Genomic DNA, 15,757 nt, shown 5'->3' with positions numbered 1-15,757 from the left:
GGGTTGTAAAAGTACGGTAGGGGGGATCAGATCTAGCCCACTATTTATTTTAGTAAATACAGCTTTATTGGAACCACAGCCACATTCATTCCTTTAGGCATTGTCCATGGCAATATGTACTCTCGCTCGCTCTCTTTTTTATTACAAGAGCGTATTTGACTAGTTGTGACAAACCATATGACCCTGAGAGTCTATTATATTTATGAACTGGCCCTTTACACAAAAGGTTTGCCAACTCTTGGTTTAAAGCAAAAAATTATAACACTGAGGGTTTAACACATGTAGATAGAATACATATAACAATACAAAACTCTATGCCGCAGGGTTCTTGCATTCTAAACCTAGTACAATGCTAACTCTAGTAGACAGCAAGAAGTTAAGGATGCATATTTTAATCTCTAGAGCAAGAACAAAATACTAATGCAAAGAGTTACGGCTACAAAGAAAAGAGCTAAATTAAAACGGGATCTCAGTATTAAAGGAAGGAATCCCAAAGCCATTTTCTTCAGACATGGCCACATGTCAATCGTCCCCGTTATGTCTTCATAAATGGAATCCAGCTTTTACCTGAACTGCCTGTGAATGCCCTGACACCCTTGAGATAATTAGATATAAAAGAAAGAGTATGCTTGGTAATAAATATAAAATGTCTTAATATAAAATTGATACATTTAGAGAAGTGATCTCTTGGTGTTCAAGCTGGGTTGTTTCTCCTTCCTTGACATTTGGCAAATCTGATAAAGACATCGAGTACCTGCTGGTGTGATTTACTGTCTTCATGTTTGTTTTGAGTTCAGGCCCCAGATGACCCATAAAAAGCTGTGGCTCTCCTGGGAGAATGAAATAATATCGGACAGACCTTCTTGAAGGTTTTTACTTATTTTTCAAACATGATTTAGTTGTTCGTTATCACCTACTGCATGAAATATTTTTTAAAATCTGTGTTCTAATTTTTATAAAGTTGGAAGACTTTTCTTTCTCTTTTTGCAGGAATATTCTAGGGCAAATACTGTTTGCACTTTTTAAGTCAATTAATATTTTAAAATATCTTGCAAATTCAGAAGTAAATCATTGAAATAAACTTAGATTCCTCTTTAATAGCTGTTCTTAATAGATTGTCGTAAAATAAGTCAGCAGAGCATACGTGCAAGACTGTTCTATGATAGAAACTTATACAAAGTTTTAAATTTCTTAAATAAAGAGCTATTAAAGGAACCATAGAGTTTTAAAAGTTTTTCCTTTGCTCAGGTGAGATGACATTCAAATGAAAACCCTAATAGACTTATTTCATTGGACATATTTCTTTCTTATTCTTAAAGTTCAGCTTCTCCTTCATTGAAAACATTTTTAAATAAAAATAGTGTAACAAAGTGTCCGATTATTGCCTAGAAGTCAGCTGGCTGTAAAAATTCTTCCTGAAGCTACATCACATCTATGGGCAGGTTAGAGAAGTACTTCTAGCTTTCACTGATGTGTGACTGGGGATGCCCTGGCCCTCCTAGTGACCACTCAGCACAGTGACATTGTAAGATACACAGCTCATGCCTGACTGCTCCATCAGAGCTTACTTAATAGTTCTCAGAATTCATTCGGTCATTTTATCCACAAAACTTTCTGCCGTATAAATAAAATTTCCAAATTCCTGCCTCATTAGAAATTAGATGCTTTCCAAAAACACTGTATTGCTCTGTATATTTTCCCATTCTGTTTCCTGATAAGGGGAAACACTCCACAGGACTGAGATAACTAATTTGTTAAATTAGTACAGAATTTGAGATTGAAAGTAGAACTATTTTATTGGATGACTGATACTGGTGTTAGAATTTAAGTGGGTTGGGCTTTTCATTATAATTTAGTCATTTGGTAGCTGAGAGTCTTAGCTTTAGACCAAGTTAAAATGGACCCCTTAAGGGGAATATCTCTTTACTTTTAAACCATGGTCTGCAATATCGCTGAACTCCCCTCAGCGCCATACGTGGTGCTGACAGGCTCAGCAGAAGAAACTCAGTGCCTGCAATCCTAGGAAAACACAAGTCTCTCTGGAAAATGCAGTGCATGGGATGTTTGCTTTGCTGTCACTTGGAATTCAGTCATGATATTTGAAGACGTTCAACTGTGCTTCTGTAAAATCAAACCAGACATGCTGCATGGTTGGTGTTAACCAGTGTGCAAGCAACTGTAGTGTCCCTTTCTTTAAAATAACTTTGAAAGGTTTCTCAAAACTTCCAATAATATTGCATATTAAATGAACTAAACTGCTTTAGACTCTGCCATATGTTTCTAAGACTTAATAATGTAAAATGACTATTAGCAAATAAACTAGATACTTTATAGGCATTATCTCAAATTTAATTCTTACAAGCCTATAATAGAGATGCTATATTATCTTTATTTTAAACTGTATCATAGACTAATTAAGAAATTTTTCCAACATCACAGAGTTTGCAACAAGGGTGAGATTTAAACCCAGAAGTCTAACGTCAAAGTCTACTTTCTTACCTATTATGTAGTTAGCTTCAGTTATGATGCTCTCCATAAGTTTATGACAAAACAATATGCACTTGCAATAGATGATAAATTATTATGCAACTACTAGAGAAGATCAGATGAGATTCTAGTAAAAGGGAACTTCTGTGCATCATCAACCTCTCAATGCCCATTATGATCATAACAGTTTTTTTTTTTTTTTGAGATGGAGTTTTGTTCTGTCACCCAGGCTGGAGTGCAGTGGTGTAATTTTACCTCACTGCAACCTCTGTCTCCTGGGTTCAAGTGATTCTCCCACTTCCGAGTATCTGGGATTACAGGAATGCAGCACCACTCCCAGCTAAGTTGTGTATTTTTAGTAGAGATGGGGTTTTGCCATGTTGGTCAGGCTGATCTCGAACTTCTGACCTCAGGTGATCCACCTGCCTTGGCATCCCAAAGTGCTGGGATTACAGGCATGAGCCACTACTCCTGGTCAATCAGAATAGTCTTAACTGCAATTTATTGAATGATAATTTAAACTGAAATGACATTTCCCTGTAGAGACCCCAGAATCCACAGTTAATATCTGTTTCCCAACAGCAGAGACTTTTTTTTATGGGCCTTGGAGGAATTCTAGCAATATTTACTGAGTACTTCTGATGAATCAGGCATTGGGCTAGGAACTGTAGGAAACTGGAAGATAAATAAGGAAAATTCCCATCCTTTAGGCAATTGGACTCTAGCACGGAGACAGAGAAGCTTACTCACGTAACCACTGAATTTCAAGCAAAACACAAGCGGAGTAGAAGAGAATGCGATCAGAGTTTCCATGGCAATCTGGGAAGACTACATAGAGAAGGTGAGATTTGAACAAGCCATAAACAATGCAACCAGTAGGACTTTGAAAGGCAGATAATGGCCATGCAGAGTTGGTAAAATAAGGAAAATATTGGACTGAGAGTAAAAATAGAGATTTTTAATACTCCAGGCTTATTTCAAGGTCTTCCAATTACCATCTGACTGCCTTGGTCTAATCATTCATTGTTTTGTGCCTTAGTTTCTTTGGTTTTAAAATAGAGACTGCATCCAGGAGTTCTAGCAACAATTAAATAATATACAGTATTGAGAACAGTTAATAAAGAGGCTATAAAATACTGACCCTTTTCTTTTTTGAGACAGATTCTCACTCTGTCCTGAGGCTGGAGTGCAGTGGCTCAATCTCAGCTCACTGCAACCTCCACCTCCTGGGTTCCAGTGACTCTCGTGCCTCAGTCTCCCAAATAGCTGGGATTACAGGCATGCACCACCACACCCAATTAATTTTTGTACTTTTAGTAGAGACTGGGTTTCACCATGTTAGCCAGGATTGTCTCAATCTCCTGACCTCATGATCTGCCTGCCTTGGCCTCCCAAAGTGCTGGGATTGCAGGAGTGAGCACGCGCCCAGCCAATACTGACTCTTTTAATTTATCATTTCGTAGTAGTAGAAATAGTGTTTAAAGATAGAACCAGCAAAAGCAAAGACATACCACAGGCACTTCTCTAACTAATACATGAGAATATCTATTTATTTGATACCTATTATCTGCTGCTGGGTGCTTTGCACATATTGCCCCATTTAATGCTGACAGTGATGAAGCAACATTTGACGGGTTTATTTAATCTCTCTCATTTTTCTCATCTATAAGCAGTGGTTAATAGCTCAAATTTTTGCATAGGTCTAATAAGGATTATATGAGATAATATGTGCAAAGGATCTGGTGCATGGTAGGTATTTGAGAAATGTTTGCTCTTATTATTTATTATTCCTCCGTCTATTTCCTGATGAACATTTCACCCAGCCCCTGGCTCATATCCTTGATCTTTCCATTACTAATAATTACGTAATTGACTGTCCTTCTGGTTTACTGATGGAAGTCCAGTGTAGGGAAGACCTTGCTTTAGTCTAAATACTGACTCCATCACATCCTCATGTGACTTTACTCCCATCCCTTGGCCAGAGCATACTGTCCGTGGACCTGGGGATCACCCAGCCCAGTCTACCATGGTGGCACCTGAGCAGTTTCTAGGAACCCTGAAAGACTGTTAGCATTGTTTTTATTGTGCCCTTTTTACAGATGAGAATGATGAGGCTCAGTCTCTTGACTCCAAATGTGGTGCATTTGCTATACTACAGTGCTTTACTGGACAACTTTTGGTGGTAGGGCTGAAAATCAAAGATTAATTTTATACTTGACTGAATAATGCAGATATATTTTCCCCCCTGGGTATCTAGACATGCTGTTGAGTGAAGTACACATGACAAGGAGTGGAGAAGTCAAATCTCAAGAGGAAGCCATGTCACTGACCTGTTTGCGTCCCTTTTCATCCTACCTCAACTTGAATATACCCAAGAAATATATAAGCCTCCAGGGAGTTCCCTTGGGGTTCCAACTCAATTGGCTCGTCAGTTTGAACTGTCAACTTTCTCTCTGTTACCCTTCCACCAAATTAGAGGGCAGCACCAATTTCTAAGATAAGGGTGGTTAATATCAGATCTAGAGAGATGCTCTGGCCTCCATCAATATCCCCATCATCACCACTTTCATAACTACCACCATTCTCATGACAATCTACATCTTCACCATCGCCATCTCCATCCTCACCATCACCATGACAACATCGTCATCATCACACTCATCCCCGTAATAATAACCAGCAACACTATCATCATCATTCTTTACTAAATTTTCCCTATGTGTCAAACATTGAGCTAAAGTGTTTTTTAAATTTATTAGCTCATTTTATTTTCATGAGAATCTCAAATAGCTTTTCAATTCTTATTTTGAAGATAGATAAGTCCATGGTGTCAATAAATAGTTAGAAGGTATTATGGAGGTGCCTTTCCTTACTCCATCACCAGTGTTTGGCAAGTGCTGTCCTGGGCCACCATTTTAACTAGGCTAGCACCCACCAACAAGTGTAAGTGATGAAGCAATAAAGTGAATGCCATTGGGCCACATCAGTCGTTGGCCTTCAGCTTTCCAGAAGGTTTTTATGCAAGAATTCTACAAATGAGAAATATTGACTTGTACACTTGATTGAGGGGCTGATACTTGCAACTCCTAGTTAACATCCTGGGCTTCTTTTTTCAACACACTCTTAATCTTTACAAGACAGGGAACAATTCTGTTGGACAAACAACAAAGGGCTGAAAACAATTTTAGAGCAAGTTATACTCTGTGCTTAAAATGCACAGAAGCGAGATATTACTTAGCCCGGGGCCTGGTGGCTGGGCTGATTTTCTTCTTTCTAATCGAAGGTCTCTGCCACAAACATGCTCTGCCACATCTTAGGTCAGGCCAAGAAGCATCCGAGCTTGATCCTCCTCTTTGTGTTTACTGGAGCTGGAGGCGGTGGAGCAGCCCTGTATCTCTTGCGTCTGGCATTGTTCAATCCAGATGTTTGTTGGGACAAAAAGAGTAATGCAGAGCCCTGGAACAAACTGGGTCTCAATGATCAATACAAGTTCTACTCAGTGAATGTGGATTACAGCAAACTGAAGAAAGAACGTCCAGATTACTAAATGAAATGTAAAGCTGCTTTAAAATGAAGATCTTCCAGAAGCCATCCGCACAATTTTCCACTGAACCAGGAAATGTTTCTTCTCTAAATGCATGAAATCATGTTAATGTAATCTATTGGTGATTACACTGGTTAATAAATAACTGAAACTTGAAAAAAAAAATGCACAGAAGCAGAATGAGAGGGTTTCAAGATGGTACCTAGATGCATCTACTACTCACCTCTTCCATGGCCAAAAACCAAAATAGTGAGTAGATAATCACACTTCAAATAGCTAATCTAGGAGAGAACATTGGGATTCAACAGAGAAGTGATGGAGAACACTGAGAGTAAGAAAAGAAAGTGAGGCAGCCTGTAAAATCAGGATCAGCTGTGAGTCTTGAGAGGATCCCTAATGTAGGGAAAGAGTAAGGGGCACACATTCTCATTGTTGACTCCTATAATCCTTGCCATGGGAGAGCCCCAACCCTTGCAGGTGCTGAGTCTAACATAGGGAGCTGCCTGGAGACAGCATGAAGACATTTCTGCAGAGAGGGAGCTCATGCTAGGTCTCACAAACCCCAAGTCTTAAGCAACTGAAGAACAGTCTTATCTTGAGACCCCAGCTCCCACCAGACTGGGTTTTGTGGCCCTTGCAAGGGCTGAGGTGGCAGTCTTTGGCAGTAATCTTGCTGCCCATCAGAGGCAGCTGTTCATTTACACATGCCCTGAGGAAAAATTCCACTACCTGTAATCACCACTTCCACTGTGGGATGCTGCAGCATGAGCGAAAGCATGAGCAAAGCTCATGTCTCCAGCTTCCTGCCTATGGCTGCTTCTAAAGAAAACAACTCTGTACCTCCCACTAGCAGGGCCACAGCACAGCCACTGCCACACTGACCTGAGCATTCTGCCATTAACTAACCATGCTTATCACAGGTAGCGCCTTCATGTACCACTGGGGAGTCTGAGAACAGGTCTCCCTGGCCTGACTCTACTTCCCATCCTTTGGCCAGAACATATTGTCCGTGGACCTGGGGATCACCCAGCCCAGTCTACCATGGGTGGCATCTGAGCAATTCTCCTGGGATCTGAGATCAAGCCCATGCAAGTAGCCACTACCACCACAGCTGACCACCTAATTGCTTCACCTGAGGAACTGGGGACCAGTTTGTCCAACCCATGACAGCCACTGCCTATGTCAGCACAGACTGCTTGGGTCCCTGAAGGTTGTCCCACCACTGCTACTGCCTTTGACCATATCACACCAGCTGCCTAAGGGATCAAGAACCTGCTCAACTGCCCAACCCACTGCTTCAATTCCCAGCACACAAACAAGCCATCTGGAGGCTGAATAATTGGGGTGTCTGGACTCAGTAACACCGGTGTCAGCATGTGCCACTCTGGAGCTCAAGGACAGTCACACTCAGTTTACTGCTGACACCACTGGGGCTTGAGGACTGGCCTATTTGGCATCCCAGTTCCTCACAAAACTTCACCACACCCTCCATTAACAACTACCCCCTAAGCTGCCAAGAAATTCTAGACACCACTGATGCTGTTTGCAGCTGAAGAAATCACACAGAAACCACACTACTACACACAGGTCCAGAATCAAAGCCAAGATGCTATACCCAACCAACATTCTAGATACATCTCCAGGAAAATGTTTTCCTTTACAAAAGCAACTGGAAAAAATTGGAAGAAGTGGCCATTACATCAGTTGCAAAGATACCAGTGTAAAGAGAGAGGATACATGAAAAAGCAAGGAAATATGGCACCTGGAGATAAACACAATATTTCTCCAGCAATAGAAGCTAATCAAAAGAAATTTATAAAATCCTCAAAAAAGAATTCAAAGATATTGATACTAAAGAAGCTCAGTGTGAACTTCTTTTTTAGATTAATTCAACTAAATTTTTAGAATTCAATTCAATTTTTAGAGTTCATTAGAATTCTAAAACATAAGCCAAACAAATTACAGCAACAATTCAAGGTGCAAAAAAGAAATTTACCCAAGAGCTAGATGTCATTAAAAATAAAAATTAAAACATTGGGACTTGAGAATTTAGTGAATGAAATACAAAAATATTTAGAAGCTTCGACAGTAGTTTTGATCAAACAGAAGAAAGACTCTCAGAGCTTGAAGATAGGTCCTTTGAAATAGCCCACCAGACAAAAATAAAGAAAAAAGAATAAAAATGATATGGGGTCATCATAAAGTAACCAAATATTATAATTGCCAGTTTTCTAGAAGATGAAGGGAAAATGAAAGGGTAAAAAAACCAATTTAACAAAATAATAGATAAAAACTTCTGAAGTCTAACAAGAGAACATATGAAATCCAAAATTAGTAGAAGGAAAAAAAAATAATAAAGATCAGAGCAAGACTACACGAAATAGAGATTTGAAAAAATACAAAGTTTCAACAAAACAAGAAGATAGTTTTTTAAAAAAAGATGAACAAAATCAATAAACCACTTGCAAGGCTAACTACAAAGAGAGAGAGAGAGAAGACTCAAGTAAACAAATTCAGAAATTAAAAAGGAGACATTATAACTGATACTACAGAAATACAGAAGATCATCAGAGACTATTATGAAAAAGCATACATTAACAAACTAGAACTCCTAGAAGAAATTAATATATTCCTGTACATATGCAACATATCAAGATTGAATCAGGAAAATGGAATAGCTAAACAGAACGATAATGAGTAATAAGATTAAATCAGTAATAAAACATCTTCCAACCAAAAAATAATTCAGGACCAAGTGGCTTCATGGCTGAATTCTACCAGACTTTAAAAGAAGACCTCACTCTAATTCTCCTGAAACTATTCCAAAAAATTGAAGAGGAGGAAATTCTTCCTAACTCATTCTGTGAGGGCAGTATTGCCCTGATATTAAAACCAGACTGTGATGCAACAAAAAATAAAACTGATGAACATAGATACAAAACTTCTCAACAAAATACTAGCAAACTGAATCCAAGAGCACATTAAAAAATACACCACAATCAAGTGGAATTTATCCCATGGATGCAGATGATTAAACATATGCAAATCAATGAATGTGATACAACTTATCAACATAATAAATACAAAACCATACGATCATCTCAATATATGTGGAAAATTCAACATTCCTACATGAGGAAAACTCTCAAGAAACTAAGCATGGAATGAGCATGACTCAACATAATAAAGACCACATAGGATACACATACAACTAACATCATACTGAAAAGAGGAAAAGCTGAAAGCCTTCCCCTTAAGAACTGAAATAAGACAAGGATGCCTGCTTTTACCTCTTCTAAGTACTGAAAGTTCTAGCTACAGAAATCTGGCAAGAGAAAGTCATTCAGATTAAAAAAGAAAAATTATTCCTCTTTGATGCGGATATGATCGTATAGCTAGAAAAACCTAAAGACTCCACCAAAAAACTCTTGCATCTGATAAATAAATTCAGTATAATTGCAGGATACAACATACAAAAATCCATAGCATTTCTATGCACCAATAATGAACTAGCTAAGAAAGGAATCAAGAAGGCAATTTCATTTACAATACCAACAAAGGAAACAAAATACCTAGGAATAAATTAGTCGAGGTGGTGGAAACCCCTAAAACTAAAACTATAAAACATTAATGAAAGTAACCAAAGAGCACACAAATGAATCAAAAGACACCCCATGCTCACGGATCAGAAATATTCATATCATTTTTTTTGTACTGGAATAATAATGCCCAAAGCGATCTATAGATTCAGTACAGTCACTATAAAATACTAATGCTATTTTTTACCAAAATAGAAAAAAATTCTAAAATTTGTATAGGATCAAAAAAGAGCCCAAAATAGCCTGAGCAATCCTCAGCAAAAAGCACAAAGCTGGAGGCATTACACTACCTGTTTTCAAAATGTATTACAAGGCTATAGGAACACAAACAGCATGGTATTGTTATAAAAACAGACACAAAGATCAAAAGAACAAAGTGGATAAGCCGGAAAGAAATTAACATTTAAAATCAACTGATTTTTGACAAAAGTGTCAAGAACATATGTATGGAACAGATACCCTCTTCAATAAATAATGTTGTAAAAATTGGATATCCCTAAGTAGAAGAATGAAACTGGATTCCTTACAATATATAAAAATCAACTGAAGATGAATTAAAGACTTTAACACAATACCCAAGACTATAAAACTACAGGAAGAAAACATACGATAAAACATTCAGGACATTGGCCTAGGTAAATATTTTATGGCTAAGACCTTAAAAGCACATACAATAAAAACAAAAATAGACAAATGGGACTATATTAAACTAATAAGATTCTTCACAGCAAAAGAAACAGTCAGTAGAGTGGAGACAACCTGTTAAGTAGAGAAAATATTTGCAAATTTTTAATCTGACAAAAGACTAATATCCAGAATATACTAGGAACTTGAAAACTTAACAGTAAAAAAAAAAAAATCAATTAAAAAGTGGGCAACACTTTGGGAGGCCGAGGCAGGTGGATCACGAGGTCAAGAGATTGAGATCATCCTGGTCAACATGGTGAAACCCCGTCTCTACTAAAAATACAAAACATTAGCTGGGCATGGTGGCGCGTGCCTGTAATCCCAGCTACTCAGGAGGCTGAGGCAGGAGAATTGCCTGAATCCAGGAGGCGGAGGTTGTGGTAAGCCGAGATCATGCCATTGCACTCCAGCCTGGGTAACAAGAGCGACACTCCGTCTCAAAAAAAAAAAAAAAAAAAAAAAAAAAAGTGGGCAAAGGACATGAATAGATATTTCTCAGAAGAAGACACACAAATGGCCAAGAAGTACATGAGACATTGCTTAATATTACTAATAATCTGGGAAATACAAATCAAAACCACAATGAGATGTCGTCTCACCCCCAATTAAAATGGCTATTACTAAAAAGACAAAACATAAAAGCTGCTAGTGATTTTGTGGAGAAAAAGGAATTCTTATACACTATTAATGGGAATGTAAATTACTGCTGCCACTATCGAAAACAGTATGGAGATTTTGCAAAGAACTAAAAATAGAACTCCTATATGATCCAGCAATCCTGCTACTGGGCATTTATCCCTAAGATAGGGAATTATACTAAAGCAATACCTGCAACCCCATGTTTATTGTAACATTATTCACAATAGTCAAGATATGAAATCAAGCTAAGTGTCCATCAGCAAACAAACGGATAAAGAAAAGGTAGTACAGACACACAATGAAATACTACTCAGTTATAAAAAACAAAGAGATCACTTGATTTGCAGCAACAGGAATGGAACCAAAGGTCATTATGTTAAGTGAAATAAGAGAGACATAAAAAGGCAGATACCATATATTCCACTCACTTGTGGGAGCTAAAAATGTTGATCTCATGGAGGTGGAGAGTAGAATGACAGATACCAGATGCTGGGAAGGGTGTGTGGATGAGAGGTGGTGATGAAGAGGTGTTGGTCAATAGGTGCAAACATGCAATTACATAGAAGGAATAAGTTCCAATGTTTAATAGCAAAGTAGGGTGACCATAGTAATCAACAACGTGTTATATGTTTCATAGCAGCCAGAAGAGAGAACTTGAAATGTTCTCAACACATAGAAATGATAAATACTCAATGTGATGAACACCTCAACAGATTGACTTGATCATCACACATTCTATGTATGCAACAAAATATCACATGTACCCCATGTGATAACCGTGTAAAATATTATGTATCAATAAAAAAGAAATGCATAGAAGCATATAGTTTGAGAAATACCTTTACTGTATTATCAGTAGTTGTTTGCATAATTTGCATGATTTCTTCTGCTGTCTAAGACTGATGCTAAGTACAGGTGAAGTCACTGAAGGAAACAGCATTTTCTTTGTGAGAATGATTTAGCTATCAGTGGGAAAATATCTTACTGTAAATTTGGTATGAATTACTTTCTTTACATTGGTGAATTTGCTTGCTTTTCCTTTGGATAAAAGAAGTTTTATGAAAGTGAGATAAAATGACAGTTGCCAGAAAGGTATTTCCATTTCTATTATGAAATAAGATAATTTGTCCCACAGTACTCCCTACCCCCATTCTGTGTCGTGACCAGTTGAGATAGGTTTGACTGCAAACTCCTTTGTTAGTATAGTCCTCACACCATGGTAACATGAGAGAGAAGTATTTCTTTTAGAATTATAAAATTCCTTCAAAGGATTTTCTGTTAGTTAATTTTTAAAGGCATGCTTGGTGATCTTGGACAATCCACTTTCCCTCTACGGACCTGTATGCTCAGCTGAACAAAACAATGTGGGTGGGTGAGATGATTTTAAAGATGTCCTCAATCAGTGCAACTGTTTGCTTAACATCCAAGTGCTTGTGCAGTACACTGTGTGGAGTGCAATGATGGGCCATAAAATCACTGCTTCGTGCTGAACAAATGATGCCTTGACTATCACCTAAATAAAAATATTAATCTATTTCATTGAATGTGCTGCAGCTCTTTCCCTCTCTCTGCTTTTTTTTTTTTTAAAAAAAATCTTTATATATTCCATAGCCCATAATAATGCTTGGCACATAAGTCTCACATATCCACTGAATCAAACTCTGGCATTATATGGCACATGTTAGGTCTTTATGGGACTTGAGATGTTTCAAATGAACAGAAATAGGGGATAGATGGATGGGTGGATAGGAATGACCTCTACCCTGGATTCAAAGAGAAATAAAGTTTAGAGACACTGTATTCCTTGATGCAGTAGAATCTTCTTTTTTGCCTCTTTTGAAGTTTGCATTTCTTGATGTGTCTTGCGTGTTGACAGCGATGTGCCTTGGTCTCTTCCTTATTGCTACAGGCATCAATCAGTTCACCAGGCTCACTGCAGCTGCAATCCCTAGTCAAACATTTATGTTTCCTCTCTGAAGTCCTTCTTTCTAGTGCTTTAATTGCTTTTTCCCTAGGCTGGTGCAACTGTGAGTCCCCAGTTTCCACATGTGAGCTCACCTCTTCTTCAGACATTCTGGCTGACTTTTCTTTCCAAAGCTACAGTTGCGGCAGTGTGAGTAACAAAGCCTGGATGGGTGTTTCCTCACTCACGAAGGTGTTGCTTCATCCTAGGAAGCTAGAACCATCAGAGCAGCATTTGAGGGTCAGACTAACTCAGCAAAGCTGTGATTCTAGTTTTCCCATGTCCTTTGTGAGGGAGAGGCAACAACACTAATTAATAATAAACAAAAAAGTTAGGGGAAAAAGTAACAAGTCAACCTCCTAGATCCTTCTGTGTTGCAAGACCAGCAAAGAGAAAAGACTTCTAATACCACAAACTGACATAAGTTTGACCAATATGATTAAAGCTAACCTAAAGCAGCTGAGCTTTATGGGTTTACAGGGAATTAAAAAGGTATTAATATTTACTTGCTCTTTTTCCCAGGATGGTGGATGTCCCCAGATTGAAGTAGCACATTGTCTGCCACCAAACTGATGGGATGGAAAGGAATCGCCATGTTTTTCTGCTAAACAGAAATGGTCATTTCATACTCACCGTGCTATGCTTTACGTATGATTTGGTTGTTCTCACCAAAACTCATGTTGAAATTTGATTTCCCATTGTGGCAGTGTTGAAAGGTGGAACCTGATGGGAGGTGTTTGGGTCACAAGGGCTCTGTCCTCATCGGTGGCTTGGTGCCATTCTCACAATAGTGAATTATTCCTCTGGCAAGACTAGGTAAGTTCCTACAGGCATGGATCAGTTCCTGAAAGAGTATGTTGTTATGAAGCCAGCACTCTCCTCAGGTTTTCTCTCTTAGCATGTGTCCACTTCCCTGTTTACCTTCTCTGCCATGTTAGAGGCAACATGGAAACCCTTACCAGAAGTCAGGGCCTTGCCCTTGAACTTTCCACCCTGCAGATCATCAGCTAAATAAACTAATTTTCTTTATGAATCACCCAGTCTCTGGTATTCTGTTATAGCAACACAATATGGACTAAGACATACTGCTAGGGGAACAGCAGACATAAATGTGTGATGAAATTACCCTATGACCAGGCGCAGTGGGTCACACCTGTAATCCCACCACTTCGGCAGGCTGAGGCAGGCAGATCACTTGAGGTTGGGAGTTCAAGACCAGCTTGACCAACATGGAGAAACCCCATCTCCACTAAAAATACAAAATTAGCCAGGTGTGGTGGTGCATGCCTGTAATCCCAGCTACTCTGGAGGCTGAGGCAGGATAATCGCTTGAACCCGGGAGGCGGAGGTTGCAGTGAGCTGAGATCATGCCATTAATGGCACTCCAGCCTGGGCAACAGGAGCAAAATTTCATCTAAAAAAAAAAATTATCCTAAAAGGGAAAAATGCGATTACCAAATAAAGGCCACTTAAGTGGGACATCACCTCATGGTTTCAATGTAACCAAGTTTACACATTCACTCACCAGAACAAAAATCTTCTGTTCTATTCTTGCTTGTGAAAGTCATGCAACTTTCTTAATTTCTTTAAATATACATTTTTTTAGTTTATTTATTGGAAAAGAAAGTTGCTTATTCACGAAATCTTTCCAAATATGTCAGAGTATCAACAGTAAATGGATAAAAATGTGTGTTTCTTTGTAGCCAGTTATTATAGCTCTCAAATGTAATGACACTGAACTGTGGTCACCACCATATTTTTAAATGTATATTTAAACATAGCTATAAGGCTAAGTGGTCTCTTGGCTAAAAAATTAGTATGCATTATTTCCAAGACATGTAATATTTACAATCAATCTACATGTTTGGCTCATATCAAGATGCTGACAGGGCAGAAACATTGTTGCATTTGTGATGAATTTAAATTTGTGACTGATGTTTCTAAAGTACTGGACTCATAGCTGGTCTAGGAGAACTATTGCCCTCTCTCTCTCTTACACTTGCTGAATAGTTGACTTTTTAAACACCAGCATGTTTTTCTACACCCTGTGTCCTCAGTCTCAGTAGACTGGCCTGACTGACTTGGCCATTCTGCTAATTCAGTGAATGTTGCAGATTGACTTGCCCCGTAGATGCATCAGTAGTGCACAGTGAAAGTCCTTGCCATACGCACCTTCCTCATCCCTGTTCCTGCCTGCAGAAGTCTGTCCTTGCTCACAACAGCAATCAGAAAAGCCTGAGTGTATGGATTGTTATAAACTCAAAGCTGCTCCTGAAAGGCCAGCACAATTTGCTGTTTCTGCTGGTGGGGGTCAGGAATGTTTGCTGCAGTCTTCACAAACAGCTTATACAGAATGCATTTATCTTTCTCTGGATGGGTCGTTAAAGGCATTTGTTTATTACATATATATGCGAATATGAAAATCAGATATAGGAACCCAGGCATGGCTATGTCACTTGCTAACCTGTATCTATCACTCTTCTGTGGCCATTCTTTGGAATTTTCCCACCTTGGAACAAGCAGGGGATGCTTTACTGTGAATCTTACAGCACAGACTCTATTCATGCTACCCATAAGGGCTTTCTCTGATGTTCACTGTCAGGCGTAAGGAATGGGAAGGAATGTCAGAATGGTTAAACAATAAACAATGAAAATTTAAATATATCCAGTTGTTTTCTAGCAGTGAAAGGAACCATGTAAAACCACACTAGTTGTGTTGATCCTAGTTAGAGGAATTCGTTACGTAACCCAGAGACATGATGACCTTCATAATTCTCCAGGCAAGTTCTTCATGTACCACGACAAGTGGGACTGAGGATCTTAGGGACATGCAGAAGA

The 15,757-nt window shown here is 38.6% G+C and overlaps 1 protein-coding gene across 1 annotated transcript; it reads left to right on the top strand.

Moving 5' to 3' along the window:
- Positions 1-5,785: 5,785 nt before the first annotated feature.
- On the top strand, positions 5,786-6,174 carry LOC110568848 (cytochrome c oxidase subunit NDUFA4-like). Its single transcript, XM_064360417.1, has one exon. The coding sequence runs from the start codon at positions 5,786-5,788 to the stop codon at positions 6,032-6,034; it is 249 nt and encodes an 82-aa protein (XP_064216487.1). The 3' UTR covers positions 6,035-6,174.
- Positions 6,175-15,757: the final 9,583 nt, after the last annotated feature.

Source organism: Aotus nancymaae, unplaced genomic scaffold (genome assembly GCF_030222135.1).
Source record: "Aotus nancymaae isolate 86718 unplaced genomic scaffold, 86718_ANA_hifiasm-v0.15.2.pri h1tg000001l, whole genome shotgun sequence".
Classification (NCBI taxonomy): domain Eukaryota; kingdom Metazoa; phylum Chordata; class Mammalia; order Primates; family Aotidae; genus Aotus; species Aotus nancymaae.
Note: the sequence above shows the minus strand (reverse complement) of the source record. Positions and strands in the feature narration are given on the sequence as shown.

What these genes read in the sequence shown, in the direction of transcription:
- LOC110568848 (XM_064360417.1), top strand. Translation starts at nt 5,786, where the DNA reads ATGCTCTGCCACATCTTAGGTCAGGCCAAGAAGCATCCGAGCTTGATC.